Source organism: Amphiprion ocellaris, chromosome 5 (genome assembly GCF_022539595.1).
Source record: "Amphiprion ocellaris isolate individual 3 ecotype Okinawa chromosome 5, ASM2253959v1, whole genome shotgun sequence".
Taxonomy (NCBI): Eukaryota; Metazoa; Chordata; class Actinopteri; family Pomacentridae; genus Amphiprion; species Amphiprion ocellaris.
This window is the reverse complement of record NC_072770.1, coordinates 14,237,068-14,254,441: the sequence shown is the minus strand read 5'-3', so window position 1 is coordinate 14,254,441 and position 17,374 is coordinate 14,237,068. Positions and strand designations below refer to the sequence as shown.

The window sequence follows — 17,374 nt, the reverse complement described above, 5'->3', positions numbered from 1 at the left end:
CTGCTGCTGACCCCGCCCACTTCAGGAAGAAGACTCTACCATCATAACCCAGAACAACCAGTGTCAAAGCCAAAGTTTCCCCGCTAACCCCAAATCCTGCTTGGAGCACAGGTCTCTGAATAATCAGTGACAATATAAGTATATTGTACTGTCTAAAATCATCTAATTTTATTGTAAAAGACTTAGTGGGTCAACAAGTAGCATGAACGCACATATAACATGGGACAACTTAAACTATTTCATTCTTGATTAGATAAAGTCTGGTGACAACCTCCAGCATGTCTGTGTCCAAGGTTTTGATCAACTATCTGTGAGGTTGTGCACACATGAAATACCTGATACAACCATTTGGCAGACAATTCTTCAAACCAGAAAGCATACAGGGCCCAACAGAAACCATTACTTCCAGTGAAAACTTTGTCAGTGTGACATCAAGGGGGCTACAAGACAATCTCATGTGACAGTATTCCTAAATGTTCAGACAATGTGGGATAAAATTAACAATGATGTTCTTTTAGTATACGGACATAGAAGCGAGTGACAATGGAGGTAATATAGACTCTGACTCCACATGAACTGTAAAATTAGATCAAACACAGTCAGCTGGGGTACAAGGGGTGGATGCATGGATGTGTTGAAGCAAACAAATTACTTCTAAAGAATAAATTCTTCCAACAAGACCCTGAGGTACTTACACTCTTTGACTTGGCGCATCAACCCTCTCCCAACCTTCAGGGGGCACTGCAACATTTAACCATGGCCTAAGATTTGGAGGTACTGATCCAAAAATTCAGCTGCTTCACTCAGTTCAACACTCAGTTCAACTCAACTGCCCCAGTGCATGCCAACACCAACAGAACCACCTGTCATTTTCAAAATAGCAGAGTTTCAACCTTGAGGTCACTAAACTGGATGCATTCTTGCCCTCAAAAACTGTGCAAAAGGAACTGAACAATCTTCTGGAAGAAGCCAGGAGGCGCCACAGGGACATTCTGGAGAACAATTTCAAGGAAATGGACTCCAAAAGACTGTGGGATAACATGAAGGCCATAGCAAATATGAACCCAGCAAGGAAAAAGCTCATCACTGATGATGAGCAGAATAAAGCTGAGGAATTTAACAACTTTTTCTTAAGGTTTGAAAAACAAGGCATCTCAGAACAATGTGTGTCTCTACTAGAAACTCTGCCAGATGACCCTGGAGGAAGGATTACAATAGATCCACGCTGGGTCAGATCCACCTTCAGAGGAGTGTCCACAAAAAAATCCCCTGGACCGGATGGCATCTCTGGAGTACTTTTAAAAGAGTGTGCAGAGGAGTTAACTACAGCTTAGGTGTCCCATCTTCCAGCTTTCAGTAGACTCACATACTGTTCCTACCATCTGGAAAAGATCTATTATTGTGCCTATTGCCAAGAAATCATGCCCAACAGAAAACACTAACGTCAATAGTAATGAAATGTTTTGAAAATGTCATTGTCACTCTACTAAAAGCAGAAGTTAGTCCTTTGCTTGACCCATTTCAATTTGCGTACAGGCATAGAAGAGGTACTGATGATGCAATCAACAGCCTGACTCACTTTGCACTCAAGCACCTAGAGGACCCTAAAGCATATGCCAGAATTTTATTTGTTGATTTTAGTTCTGCTTTTAATACGCTTCAACCACACCTGCTTTTATCTAAATTGAAACACATGAATGTTAATCATTTATTAATTAGATGGTATCATTCCTTCTTAACCAATCGGCAGCAGCAAGTCAGAGTGAATCAAACCTTATCGAAGCCAAAATTTGCCAGTACTGGTGTTCCGCAAGGGTGTGTCAGTTCAGCAATACTGTTCACACTCTATACTAATGATTGCTCTAACAGAAATTCCAACAATTTTGTTTTTAAGTTTTCTGCTGATACTGCCATATTAGTTCCGTTCAGTTCAGTTTATTTGCCATTTGCTGTATAAAACCACATTGGCCTTTTGCACAAGAACGAAAACCCCTCAAACTACTTTTCAAAGTCAAACAATTTACCTATTGGTGTGACAGCCATAATTTGATTTTAAATGTCACTAAAACTAAAGAAATGGTCTTAGACCCAAAGTTAGTCGGGGATCGTAGTCCTGTGGTTATACACAACACTGCGATTGAGCAGGTTTCTCGAGTCAGATACCTCGGGCTCCACAACAAGGTTACCTGGAGCACTTATGTTGATAGTCTGTGCTCTCGACTCCAACAGCGGCTCTACTTTTTGCGCAGACTTAGGGTGCATGGAGTCAGCAGAAAGCTCATGTTCTACCAGGCAGTGATTGAGAGTCTGCTAAGGTATGGCATGAGTGCCTCGTATGGAAACCTCACTGTGCAGTCAAAAACAAAATTACAAAGACAAATCAACAGCGTGATGAAAATCATGGGGGTGAAGAATCATCAGCCCCTCAATGCACTGTATGAGCAATCTGTTCTGAGACAGGCTCGGAAGATACTGGCTGACCCCTCACATGTGCTCTATCCAGAATATGATCTGCTACCCTCTGGGAGGAGATACAGGGTACATATGGGTTTGAAGAGATGTAAAAACTCCTTCTTGCCAAAATCCGTAATGCTTTTAAATAAGGATGCCTGAGAATCACTATGGTGTTGTATGTTTGATAACTTTTGTATTCTATGTGATGTATGATGTATGGAATATGTATTACTTTTTTTCTTTTTGAGGCACTTCAGCACAAGTCCAAGACAAATTTCCCTATGGGGACAATAAAGTATATCCTATCCTATCCTATCCTATCCTATCCTCAGTTCTGCCTTCAGATCATATTCATGGCGTTCATTGACAAAAGAACAACTTAAATTGACCAAGAAAGCATCTCGAATCAATAGTGATAGTGTTGATTTTGTCTCCTTTCCTTTAAGGTGACATATCGACAGACTTTTGTGTGGGTATACAAAAAAATCAGGTTTTAATCTGGGCCACAACACCAATAGGTCATAACACAGTGAATACATTGCATCATACACAAAGAACCTCCCAATATGGGAGAGCAATAATTCAAGTTAAACACTGCATCAAGTTTTTCCTGCAGACAGTACAGTACAACATTCAACAATCGATAGGAAAACACTGTGCCATAAATAACAAGTGGTGTATACATAAATCAAAAGCAGGAATTTACAGAAATATCAAACACTGAGATCGCAAACATGGCTTTAAATGCACCTTTTTAGAATGAAGAAATACTGCAGGTTTAGTGCTTTTGTTGGAGGTGCATTTTTTCCCCCCGTGTTGATACAAGAGTCCTGCAAAAGGAGCATTTTCCACAGGGTCAAGCTTCTAAGAAAGCTCTGATTGTACAAATTAATGTCCAGAAACAGCAGTGCATATTCAACTGCGTGACCCTCGTCACCTTCTCTGCTTTGGCATGTTAGTGCAGCACCAGATTTTATGTATTCCAGTGATGCAGCACCCATAACTGTCCCTTCATGAATGGGTTGGCTGCTTATCATTGGCGAGTTTCGTTATTCGTTTGGGAATGTGGTGGAACTTCCAGTTCTTTGGAGCAGCTGCAGGAGGAGGAGGTTCTGTCTTGGATCTAAGCTTCCGAGGACGCCTGGGGTTTCAGCTGGGCTTTCTCCAGTGTCGTAGCGTATGGATCCGATCTTTTAAAGAAGCCCATCTGGAGGAAAACATGACACGAAACAAAGTACTGACTTAAAAGAGGAGACATCTTTATCTCTTTCATAGTTTTTACACAATTGAAAGTTTTGTATTTCCAGTAAAAATCCTTTAGCTTCATGTTACTCAAGAAAAACGACATTTCTTTTTTATTTATATTTGTTGAACACTAATATGTTACCATCTGTCCACATGTTAACACTAATTAAAACACTGTATATACTAAGACCACAATACTGTCAGTATGCGGCACAAAATACCGAAGACTAATTAGAACATTGTCTTTTTCCTGTTTCCGACAAGCTTTCCTCTTTGTTGTATTTAACTCTGTGAAGTTCATCGAGGCAAAACTGACCTTATACAATAGATATATGAGCAGGGCCAGTAATAGCAGCCCAACTAGAACAGCCAGGATAATGATCCACACCGGAACCGAGAACTGATTGTCTGGTTTGTTCCAGATCACAGCTGTCACCACCTGAACAACAGAAAACCACATTACATGTAAAAATGAAGTTTATAAGCTTGTGAAACTAAACAAATCAGACAAAAAAAAAACCAAAAAAAAAACCAGTGAAATGACCTTTTTGGATCCCGATGACTTGAATTTGGGAGGAATCAAATACGGCATTCTATTAACCTTGTAGTGAACAGAACACTCCAGAATGAACTGTTTATGGGCTCGCTGTGGACAAACATAGGACAGTGAGAAAACTGATAGGATGTCTTATTCAATATATGGAAATCAAGATAAATTGAAAACAGCATGCAAATGGTCTTCTTTTCTAATTTAGAGAAGATTAAAATCCCATTTCTGTCCTTTTGGTGAGAAAATGTTAAATTTAGCCAACTGTGCACAAGAGGTTTTTGAGCTTTTCAACTAGTAAAACGTTCTAAAACATTGAGTTAACCTACAGCCTGGTCTGATGTGTTCTAAAGGACAATGATCAGATAATGTGACCAGCACACAGGTGCTCCTTTGACCAGAGATTATAAAAGACCCTTAAAATAAACTTGAGCAGATGACTTGATGCTACAGATGACAAGAGAAAGACGAGAACCAGCTGCTGGCATCTGGATGTCCACAAGTGCTCTATTGGACCTTGAAGAAATGTTTTCAGACAGAATTTCTATTATTATTTCCAAAATAGCATGCACTTGCTTGGTTCATAATATTCAGAGATGCTGTTTGTTGGAACACCAAATAGCCAATACCTTAAAAAAAAAATGGATAGACTTTTATAACATATTCAATGATGTGTCCATAACTTTGTTCAGTATATATTCAAACATTTAGTAAGTACGTCTCCTCCTGTTTAGAAATATGGCAAAATGTGCTAATAAAGTGACTGACTTTAGGGTTTCACAAATAGTGCAAAACCCGCACAAACATCGTATGAAAGAAAATAACATTTGTCTGAATAATCGTGGTGATGGGATACACCAGCTTTAATTGTCCATCTCCACTAGAGGGCAGTACAAGAGCACAGATAGTGTCTCTTCATATTGATTTTCTCATCCACTGCAGGGTTCCTGGACCTGTAGCCTCACCTCGATGAAGGTTTCGGCCCAGACTCTGGAGCGTACGGTGAGGAGGACACTGGCTCCTCTCTGCAGAAGACCCACGTTACACTGCAGCTGCCAGCACTCCACTGCACTGCACGTCTGCAGAGAGACGTTAAAGTTACACATTAAACAGCATTAAACAGCATCACACTGACTACATAACACAGGTCTTTCACACCAGCATCCTCTCAAAATCAATATGTGAGGATTCTTTCTAAAGACTCCCATTATTGTAATGAATTACTCTATCTGATAGTTGGTATGAGTATAATTGTGTAAATAAATGTCAACTAAACCATTACACAAAGTGGCTGCGCCCTTCTCTGTCAACATTTGTAACTACTTTTGGATGCCAGCATGTGCAATGTTGTGTTTTTCTTAGTCTTTAATTGTTTCTAATGCACTTCTATTTTAAAAAAACATAAATAAAATACTGTTTTTTGTTACTGAGTGACATCCCTGTAAAGGTGTTTTACATTTTTCTGGTTCTTGAGTTGATCCGTTCAACATATGCGCTTCTTTTTTTTTTGTACTTTGAAGTACAGTCTGGCAACTAAGGTTCTGTGTGGCAGTAATTTTGAATCCAATACAATTTTCTCCCCAGTGAAAGTAAAATATACCTTGATCTTGAAATACAAATGACCCAGCATAGCAGTTTCCTTTGAGAAGTTCACTGTCACAGCTACATACTCTATGCAATGGAATACCTCGTATGCGAAAACATACTGTCTTCTGTTGTTTTTAAAGCAAAGCAAGCAGCATATTTTTTGCTGTCTTTCATTCCTTTTTGTTACTGAGCAGTGCAAGTTATAACAATCCATTACTAGTTTACTTCTCAGCTATATTCAAAATAGTAAACAAGCTGCTCTAAAACTTGGGCAGCCCCTGTGATGATTTTTACATTGAGTTGCTTTTGGAAATGTCAAGAAGAGCAGTTGTGAGTCTCCATGTATGCACTGTGTGCAGCACCTCTCATACATCACCAGTCAAATAGTTTTGGCAGCACTGTGGCGTGTAAAAGGCTGAATTAACAACAGCAACCAAAAGTTTGTCTCACAATGAGACTTTATAGATAACTGACATGAAACAGGTTCTGCTTTCAGAAAATCTCATTCAAAATCCTGCTCACATTTACAAGTACACAAACAACCAAACTCTCAATTTTGGAACAGAATCTTTTTCTACAGTATGTTCTGTCCAATATGTTGAATACTTTTTGAAAAACACTCAAACAATGTTGTTTATTCCGTTTTTGAACACTGACCACAAGTCCATAAATGAGTTGAGGGGTTACTTTTGACATATCAATAAAAAAGTAACATTAGAAGAGAGTTTTGATAAGTTGTATAAATGAATGAAACAGAGTTTCAAATGACATTCTGTAGTACCCAAGCTGCCATGGTTGTAGTTTCTCTTTTTCTGTCTATAGCAACTTTTGTAGTGTGTGAAGGTTTGTGTTGGAACCTCAGGAATATGCTTCACTTTTGTACAACAAAATGTTAAATGAGATTCACTGTAGCTACTGGAACAGATATGACATTATGGGGGCATTCTGTTGCCTAATCTTAAAACTCGATCTTGAAAGACGTCTGAGTGTCCCAAAATCCAGCATTAGCACATGAATCCTTTGCAAGTTGTGTTTACATGATAATCTTAACTCAAATTAATTTGTATTTATGCACAATATCCTACATCAAATCTGAGGTGAGGCAGCAAAGGGCGTCAAAAAACGCCCTGGAATCAAGGGTTGACTAATCCAGTCAAGGACATGTACAGTATTCCTTCCACTTATGACTTTCTGTATGCAGCTTTCTTTTATCATCTATGGAAATGTTGTATCTCAGTTTTGTTCAGACAGAACTGCAAACTCCCTCTAAGTTAGTGCCAGTTCAGTAATTAAAACACTAACACTGAGTAAGTGGAGGATTGAAACTGTCTTCATGTGACTGGATTCTCTGATTTCAAGATGTTTAAAAGAATACCATCAGAAATGTCAAACATGACAGTCAGTGATGCAGGCCGCACTAAAATAGCTCAGTAAATCACAAATCTAATTAACTTCATCTGACAAACAATTACAGCAACGCAGCAGGAGATGTTGACCAGAGCTCATCGTATGCATTCCCATTTCCTCTGTTGAAAGAAATAATTTGATTATGATTTAAACGTTTAGTGCAGAGGGCGGAACTGCATCAATATGATTGGGCTATTTCGGTTTCAGTGCACTACATTCATGAGCAAAGCCCGCTCAGCAGAGCCGCACACTAATGAAAACACAGTCCAGTAACTGAACTCTCAACACAAAGGGTTATTGACTTGATTTAAGGGCTTCTGTTGTGGTGTGGTGTGTTGCCAACAGCTAAAAACCACACGGAGGAAGAAGAAACAAATAAAACTTGAGAAAAAGATGAAGACAAGTCGTCAGAATTTGTTTTAAGTCTGATAAGTTATAATTATTCTTTCATGTCAGCCGGTATTGGCCATGTTTCATGCTGTCCACCAGTAAAGAAAGTGAAAGAAACAGCTGATCAGTCGTGTTGGTTAAATAAGCACTATGACATCTGAAAAATGTGTTCCTATCTTCCATAAAGTGCATTAATGGTTTTTACAGAAAGTCTAAAACCACCTGAAGTGAGCAGGTTTTGTGCGAAACTGGGCATTTTTATCTCAAATATCACTGTTTCCATTAACTTCTTCTAATGAGATACTTCAAAATGTGCCTGAAACTAAATTATGGAAACACAGCTGATGAAGTAAAAATGTTCTCAGAAGTTTAGAGAAGACAAAACAAATTCGACTGAAATGGGTTATTATGTCAGATTATAGTTTTCAGTTAGCTAGGCTTGGCATTAGATGAGAAAGACTTGTTTTTGAGCACATTTTCTGCTCAATCTTTGTACTATGTTAGGAAAACTTTACAATTTCTAGACCCACTGATATGATATTGACCTGATTTTTTGTCTTGTTTGGTGTTGCAGTAATGGTCAGACATGTGGCTGTGAGGGTGGGCCGTCTCATCTCTGCTTGAGGTTAATGGCTGGAGGCTACATAATCTGCTGTGGGTTTAACACACTCCAGTCTCTCAGAAAACAGACAATAGCTCAGGTTTTATTTCACTGACTTTGAATGGGAGACTGACCATGTTGTACTAGTGCTGAATCAGTGGTGCGTTCTTTTAAGGTATTTGTAGAAATAAAGTATGTATATGCTCATTTCTGTAAATGATGTTCATGTGTTTTTTTTTTTTTTTTATTGAAAATGCCTTACAACTGGATTTTCTCCACTCTCTCACCAGGTTTGTTTGTTCAGCCAGTGGATCCCTGTACACCTCCCTCCTCTGGATGTGGTGCTCAGTGCTGGACTTCAGTGCCGTTGGACCCTCTAGTGCTGGAGGCTGGAGGTGTATGCATAAATACTGTCATTAACAACCACAATTCAATGTTCAGGGCCCAGAATAGACCAAGGGTAACGGTGTCACCATGCCAACCAAGCTGTTCGTGTGCACTTATCCCGGTGTTTAAATGTGTCTTCACCTTGAGTTTCAGTGCATTGAAGGTTGTTTTGGAGGAGCAGCTGAGCGGACCCTCAGTGAGTATCTCCAGTGGGTAGAGCAGCTCATAGCCGTGAGCCTTCAGAGGACATTTCACCTCCAGGGTTGACTGACTCACCAAACTGGGCCCGTTATTCACCAGCTAAGAGAATGAGAGAAATACGGTTTGAACTGAGGTGTTGCTGCTGCAAATGTCACTGAAAACAAAACTGGAGTAAAATGAAGGACTGAAAGTCTGGTGTGAGTGATTTTAAGATTAATTGATTTGCTCCAAGTATAATGGATTTTTGTTTTCGTAAGGGACTGGATGAAAAACTGTGGAATGAGGAGGGAGGCAGACTCTTCTATTTGAATTATAAACACATCCTTTTCCCATCTTTCCATTATCTGTACCTGCTTCATCCTGTAGAGGGTAGCATGGGGACTGGAGTCTATCCCGGCTAACATAGGACGAGAGGTGTGCTACAAACTGGACAGGTTGCCGGTCTACCACAGGACCAACACACAGAAACAGACTACTATGCACAAACCTACAGCCCACTTAGAGAACACATAAACTCCACACAGAAAGGCTCTAGCAGAAAAATGTGTTTCTTACGGAGAAATTTTAGAACTTTAGAGAAAGAATTTTAGCTTAGATTTAGTTGGTTTTACCTGGTAAAACCAAAAGTCAAGCAAGATTAATTTGAAAATGCAACAATTCCTCCCATGTTTATAGTTTCTCGGTCTGAAAAATAGTGACTTTTAAAAAAATGCCATGCTTTTAAAACCCACTAGTGAGTTTTGGTGTTCAGAGGTTTGATCATGTTGTAAGAGCTTTGCTTTCTAAAAACAGAAAAAGTTAAGACTGCCCTCTTCATAGCAAAAACAAAAAATACACAATTCTCCGCTCCATCCCTCATAATTTCAATCAGTCTTCTCTTGGTCACGGAATTAAAACTCCGACCACATTTTCTTCGAAAACACCACTAGCCAATATGGGAGAGTAGTAAGAATAAGAATTCACCTCATAGACCTGCTGAAGCTCAGGCCCGACATCCTGCTCCTCCACAAGACTCTGCCGAACCGTCCAGTTGGGAGGAGGAAAGATGACTTTGTCTGGCCGAGAAACACTGCAGGAGGCACAGTCAGCTTAGCAAGAATCAGGATCAGATAGATTTTCCAGTGGTCATACAATGATGTAGTGGTGGAGTCCACAGTGAAGCCTCACCCCTGCAGAATGACCTCAGCCACGGCAGCCACCTCCAGTTCATACAGCACCACCTCACTCTCAGAGTTATTGGCATTTTTACTGCAACAGACACAACATTCATCTATCATCTGATAAAACAGCAGAAAATTATTGAATTATGGTAACATCATAGTAGTTGTGCAACAGTTTGAACAGACAAGTCTTCATATTGATAACTACAAACATCCCAAACATTAATTTGATATTTAACTACACATACCACTAAACTTTGAGTTACCACAAATGACCGTATCTTGCCATACTGTACTGGGCTCTTGGACAAGTAACCTACCTCCGTATTTGCAGCTCAAACTGGATAGTCTTGTGAGTATCCTTCAGTCTGGGCACAGTGAACCGAAGACCAGCCATTAACTAGGAAATGAATCAGAGAAAATGCATATAATTAACCCAAGGAACATCACAAATTGTAGAAATGTCTTACATTTTATTTTGGTCTGTCAAATCATAGGAGCTTCGGTAGGAAAAAGTGGACTTCTTTTGTTTTTAGGTTTCACCTTCATCCAAAAGGCTTCTTCAGTTGTAACTGAACTCTAAGAACCAAAATGGCCTCTTGGATGAAGATGAAATGTCTTCAAGAACCTGAAAGAGAAGTCCAGTTGCTTCCTGGATGACTGAGAATCTACACAGCTATATGTAGATTCTCTGTCATTGTTCTCTCATCAACAAACAAAAAGGCATCTTTTCCCATATTTCCTTTGATTTTGTTGGTACTACTGATAAGTTGACAGTGTTTTAGTTCTTAAAAGAACTGGCAAAAATAAAGGCTGGATGAATGTCAGCCATTTGTTGTCTAAGAAATCCTCCTGACAGACAATCTGCCAAATAACTGCAAACCACATGTCACCGCTCGACCCTCAGATCTTCACATCCCGCTTGTTTATCTATGAAATTGTTTGTGATCGGCTACAGAGACTGCTGATGAAGTTGTTGGTGTGTACAACCACATCATTTCTGCTCAAACTGTGAGGAATTCCCTGGTTTATGAACAACATCATAATCAGCTCTAGTGGACATTTGTTAGACACTAGAAAGATGGAGGACAATCCCGTTCCGAATCTTGTTTCCAGCTGTACAGAGCCGATGGCAGATGTTACGTTTATGTGGATGTCAACGTTGTGTAGAAAGCAGCCCATTGGAGGTGGAGGAGTCATGCCATGGACAAAGAACACATCTGCATTTCATTGATGGCAACCTCAATGCCCGGTGAAAACGAGATGAAGTCCTGACATCTGTAGTTATCCATTCATTAGCCTCCATCTTATGCATCCTCATGTCGCCAAAATATGCAGTGTCCCTCTAGCAGCTGAATATATTCCAGTTCCTACCACAGCCTGCAGACTCTCTTGACATGTCAAACATGAAACATCTATGGGATGTTCTAGATTAATGGGTCTGAGAATGTGGTCCTGTTCTTCAAAATGTTCACAAAACTTCACAAAGTCCTCCAGGAACAGCAACAGTACATAAACAGAGTCGACAACCTAAGTACCTCTGTTTTACTGACCTGAGATTTCTGGTTTATCACCTCATTCTTCACCTGCATGTGATCTTTTCCAATATAGTTGTACTTCATGTCATCCATTTCATTGTGGAAGTTATTTCAACAGACAGTGAGCAGCCATTAACAGAGCCTGGGCTGTTTTTCTGTCTTAGATATACATCAGCTATTGGAAACAAGGAATGACTTATCGTTCTACAAAAAAAGCACCGTTTTTCATGTTTTATCAGGTCAGTGTAAAAACATGTTGAGTTTGCTTTTATATAAATTACACAAGTTGACTCTGCTTAATTGTACTGAGACACAAAAAGTAAAAAAGGCCAAAACAACATGTGGGTTTTATTGGCTCTTACACTGGTACCAGACTTCATGGGATTTCCCAGATCGCACACGAGATAGCGGGTTTGGTTTTCTGCCTCGTAGCTGCACGTCAGCTGGGTCAGGCTCTGAAATGGACACAAAGACATCGAATTCTGTCAACGTTTCACCTTTAATATTGATACTGTGTCTAGTACTCTGATGATTTGTGAACATGATTATCAACTCTGAACATTACACACATATCAAAAAGCTCTCACTAAAGGTTTATGGTGGTCATTGTCAGCCTCACCGCATTGTTGCGAGCTATTCCACTGTAGTCAGCCTCCGAGGGAAGAGCTACATAAAGCTCAGCCTCATACGCTCCACCTTCCCCCTCATTCCTGGCATTGAAGGTCAGGCTCAAGGAGTTTTCGTCGCCAAGGTAAACCTCTGTTCTGTCACTGGGAAAAGAAGAACCACATCATCACTGTGCCGCCTCCTACGTTTTTACAATGAAAACCGATCCACACTTTACAGGTTGTTGACAGTTATTATAAGACCACATCCAGGTCATTGTGTTTCTAAGAGCTGCAGTAAAAAGCAACTGGACTTCTCTTTTTGGTTCTTAAAGGAATTTCAGTTCCCAGTTTTCCAGCTCGTTCCCAAAGCATGTTGGATGAGAGGTGAAAACGAGGTGAAAATGAGAAGTCAGAAACCAAAATATGCAGCGTTTTCAAGAAACAAAAAGAGGGTTATTCTATGAACACATTACACAGACTGAGGTTCTTTATTGCTATTGCTTAAACTGGAATAAAGTTAATTATCACAATTTTTGGTGTGTAAATAAATAGTTCTTCATTTACACTTTCAACAGACATATACATGAAGTCTCCTCTATGGCCATCTGATGAATCTAAGCCCAATAATAAATCTACTATACCTTACATGTATTTTCTGCTTTCTTCAGCGGATATTTGCAGTAAACACACAGCATCTTTTAACCTTGTTTAGGTTATACAAAGCACTTTACAGTGTAGTTCACCCATTCACACACAAATTCACAAACCAAAGTTTGAAGATGCTCTTCAGCTATTAAATGCTCCATTACATTCACTAGTATTTCATGTTTAGTACAGTTGTTTTACTGCTAACGTGAGCTATGAGACTGAACCCAAACGTTAAAGTTGCTCGCCTTGGAACCAAAACAGTGACCTGAAAGATGTAAAATTTCTCCATAAAACTGAGGAAAATGGCAGAATGTTGACTCCCTATTGGCTCGTCATTAAGGTCACCATATTCATGTTACATACAGTCATTTGATGCACAGTGAATATAAAAATATTGATGAGTGCAGCTTTAAGGATACCAGAAATATATATAGTTTTAAAAAGTTCATTATTTAGCAACTTTAGACATTTACAAAGACTGGACAAACCACTTGCAAAGACTGCTACCAGAGGCTTGCAGCGATTTAAGTCTTTGAAAATGAGGACCTCGTGGATGAGTGAAAACACCAGATAACCCACTTAACAACTCTACAGTTAATTCTCATAGCAAGTCCCATAAAAACACTCACTCCTGCATGGAAAAGCCAAAAAAAAAAGAAAAAAAGCTTTATAGTTTGCCTGAGATCCTGGATGAATCTTTACTAGGACGACTTTCAATGACTGGATTTGAAAACACATGATTAGAATGTTTACACGTCACGAACTAAGTGATGCTTTTTGCTGACCCAGACTGGAACAGACTCCATACAACCTGGTCCAGTCACCCTGTCATAGTCAGAACACTGAGATATACCTAAAAACATGACCATAAACAAAGAAGGTGAACATGGTAAAAACAGTATAGCTGCTAAATATCATATGTCAGAACTGCCTTTGAAAGCATGTTAGTATGTTGTGATTAGCATTTAGCCACCAGCATGGCTGTACATACTTCTTCTTGTATTGTTGGAGTGGTTTTGTTGGATTTCCCATGACTATCATAGGCATTATTTTTTTCAGTTTCAAAAAGACCATTTATCTGTTGCAATCAAAATGACTGAAAACAGCAGCGTTGCACTTCCAGTCTCGATACGCTGGCACAGTTTTGTTTGTTCTACCTTCGTTGCCACATCTATTTGAAGTCCCCTGGTGCAGGGCATGACCAACATGCCCAAGAAGAACGTAAAACATAATGAAAAGCAGGAACGCAGAGTCTCTCCAGACAATGCATCTCTGTTTTCCAGGGTCCCCAAAGGCCATTTTCTCCTGCATATCTCTGCATGACCGACCTGGGAAATGACCCAAATCTGATCACTGTGATTTGTCTCAGGAAACCGACCCCCACCTTATTCTGCATATTCACAGCGACGCCCCTGTGTGCAAACACATTTCCAGTGTAATTCCGTAAATCCTCTCGACACCCTCCGACTCCAAACCCTCCCCCCAATCTGCTGCACTTACTGGTAGTAAATTCATGTTTCTATTGAGCAGAAAGGGCAGAAAAGAGTCTGGTTGAATTGGGATTCTTCTTTCATCCCGTTTCCTTCTCCCCTCCCCCCTCATCTTCAGAGGGTCTGGACGCATTGACCCCTCGCTAGGTAAGACAACCACCAGATGATCTTAATTAGACCAGTGCAAGTTTAGCAAATGCAGAGGAAGCAACACTAATGCCATAACACCAACCCTCCGCAGATACTGAGAACGGACAGAAATCTGCAGTACATAGGTGGGATATTACACTAATCTGAATTTCATTTGCTGGGAAAATACAACAGTGGATCACAAAGCTCCTAAAAGTATAATTGAAGCCAAAAGAAACAACTAAAACACAGATCTCTGGGATGTGAACGTTAAACACCCACCGTTTGCAAATTCCTGGCGAGCAAAAGAGAAAAATGCTGTCTTAGAGTGTCAGTGAAGGGAATTTCTGTTTAGTTAAAATGCTGAATCACTTCAGCTCGGTCTGTGGAAACTACACACGCAGACCTTTGAGTTTTCATGGGAACTTTTTAGCACTGATTGTATTTCTGCAGCTAAGATAAATCACATGGCCACGTAATGCAAAACAGAGCTGCCTGGCTGGGAGGAGAAAGTCAGAGCATGTGTGTTCACTTTGTGAATGGACTGAGACTCTGCCAAATATCTGGCTGGTTTGATTTCACAAACAAGCATACAGGATTAATTAATAATAAACTGTGATTGTGCCAAACCTGTATCCCAGTGCACTCTTGTTGTAAGCCACAATCATTCCTATTCATCTGTTCTATTCTTTATCTTACAGTAGCTTCACTCTATCCACCTAATGTTGTGCTTTAAAATGTTCTTTTCTTTGTTAACATATTCAACACTTGACATTTATATTGATGGATTACAGGTAGATCGGACCGTGTCTGGGAAAACTAACCCCTGGTATAAATTTACAGACAGAATTGCTTACATTCAGTTTTTCTCTACAAAACACATTTTGTGTATCACAGGGGCCTAAAAACTGTATTTCCTTCCTCATAAAACATTTGTATTTGTAAACCTGCATCTTGGCAGTCATGTGAATCGATGGAGCGCCATCATTCCTGCACACATGGACCTGCTGATAAACACTTTGCGCCACAGCACTACCAGTAGTCAAAACTCCAGGAAATGCCTTTAACTGGACACAAACAACTTCTGAAGACTGACATTCCAGAGTTATTTCTCTCTGAGAGGAACCCACTGCAAAATAAAACATTTTTTGCTGTAATTATTCTTACTGTCTGCACTGTTCAATGTTGTTTACTTCAGGTCTTTAAAATTGTGGGTAACTGGGGTGACCTGATAGAATAATGGCTAAGATGCAGACACCATGTGACCAGTTTTTGGTTCTGGCCAGAGAACTTTTGCTGCATGTCATACAACTCTCTCCTTCCATATGTTTCATGTTATTGCAAAAAGATGAAATGCTCAAAAAATGGATACAAGTTGTACAATTCTACAATTTCATTTAGCAGACACTTTTAACCAAAGTGATGCACATGTGAGAGTAGATACAACACAAGTAAGGATCTAGTCAGGAGAAAACAACCTGGATAAGTGGCACAAAACAAAGTGCTGTAAAACAAAGTTCGTGTTTTGCCATCTTTGTGGTCATCAATTTTGACTTTGTGAGAATCACTTTTGAATGAAAATCACTGTTATGTGGACATTTTACATATTGTGAGGACCTTTAGGCTGGTGCCCCGAACTTTGAAGTGTAATTTGAGGGTGAAGAAGCATGAAATAGTCTTTGCCATTCACACAAGTCTGTGAGGGTCCACGCAGACCCCTCAACAGAAGTTCATGCACCGTCCAAAGTTTCTGGTAGCAACAACTATCTCCAAGTGCACTGACAAATCATGTGCCAAGAAAACTAATTCAGAGACCGTTTCAGGAGATCCACACCTTTCTAATTTATGATTAAAAGAGATGTAATTGAAGTGGCCACTGCCAGATTTTGCAGGTGCTTTGATTTGTTCATATTTTCCATATATTGCACTCAAACACAGTGGGAAGTTCTAAATTCTCCAGAATTCCTGTGCTATGCCTGCCCCTTGAGCTCAGTGCACCTTGGGCATAATAATACAGTCACATTGTCACATTCCTACATTGAAACATCTGTAACTAGCTGCTATATTCTTTTACAAGTCTCACGTTGCAGCCAGTTTTTCAGAAACATCCACACGAATGCTTTGCGTTTTTCTGGAATAAATATGAAGGGCAATGCGACCATCTTCAAACAGATGTGCATCTACTGTAGTATGAATAGAACTACAAGTACATCCACTATACACTTTCAAAGTCTGCATCAGTCATCATTGTTAAGGTTAGTGTAAGGGGCAACTGAATGCATAATATCAATGAAGGTTCACACAACTATAGCAAGACCGACACATGTCTACAAATGTGTAGCACCTTTCAGCTCATTGTTTTGGTTTTAAGGCCCAATTTTTACGCTCTGCTTCACTCACCCCTCTCTCATCAACCTTGTTTTCAGTTACAACAGGCAGCTCTTTTCAATCCACTATACACTACCAAAGGCAAATGGACAAAGCTAGCAGCTATCTGGAGAACACAGCAGAGAATTTAGAAGCTAAAGAGACTGACTTACTCCTCAAGAGTCTGTAGAAACCACAGTAAAGCTAAAAGAAGAGTGAATATCAGTCTTACATCGATTGATTGGACATAAACATGAATACAATAGAATGTTAAAAACATGTCAGCTTGAACATAACGGCGTGTTCTGTTGCACTGAAGTTGTCATAAAATAACAACAAAAGTATTAACGGTGCTTTAAAATGTGTCCTTTGCAGCAGAACATGGTTTGTTCAGTCTGTTTAGTCAAGATTGCAACTGCTGCTCAAGCTAACTACACAATCCTTCCACCGTGACCACAGACATTAAATGCATCACTTTCTGTACGTTTTTGAAAGCTTGTAGGCAAGTTTTGTTGTGCTGTATCAGCCACTGAGGGGGAAAACTGGTGGGTAGCATTACATTGCTGGAGGGTTTAGGTTCTGTTTGTTGAATTAGGTAAAGTAACAGAAAGGTGA

At 39.7% G+C, this 17,374-nt stretch overlaps 1 protein-coding gene across 1 annotated transcript in view; it reads right to left on the bottom strand.

The window, feature by feature from the left end:
• Positions 1-2,930: 2,930 nt before the first annotated feature.
• The window catches only part of LOC111588666 (integrin alpha-5-like), a 46,107-nt gene continuing 31,663 nt past the window's right edge, over positions 2,931-17,374 (bottom strand). The window contains exons 20-30 of the mRNA XM_035943324.2: positions 12,137-12,287; positions 11,880-11,972; positions 10,300-10,379; positions 9,987-10,067; positions 9,783-9,888; positions 8,760-8,918; positions 8,519-8,620; positions 5,212-5,325; positions 4,244-4,345; positions 4,016-4,138; positions 2,931-3,661 (exon numbers count right to left, since the gene is read on the bottom strand). Coding sequence (XP_035799217.1) covers positions 3,578-3,661; positions 4,016-4,138; positions 4,244-4,345; positions 5,212-5,325; positions 8,519-8,620; positions 8,760-8,918; positions 9,783-9,888; positions 9,987-10,067; positions 10,300-10,379; positions 11,880-11,972; positions 12,137-12,287 — 1,195 coding nt within the window. The 3' untranslated portion in view covers positions 2,931-3,577. The remainder of the gene's footprint in view (positions 3,662-4,015; positions 4,139-4,243; positions 4,346-5,211; positions 5,326-8,518; positions 8,621-8,759; positions 8,919-9,782; positions 9,889-9,986; positions 10,068-10,299; positions 10,380-11,879; positions 11,973-12,136; positions 12,288-17,374) is intronic.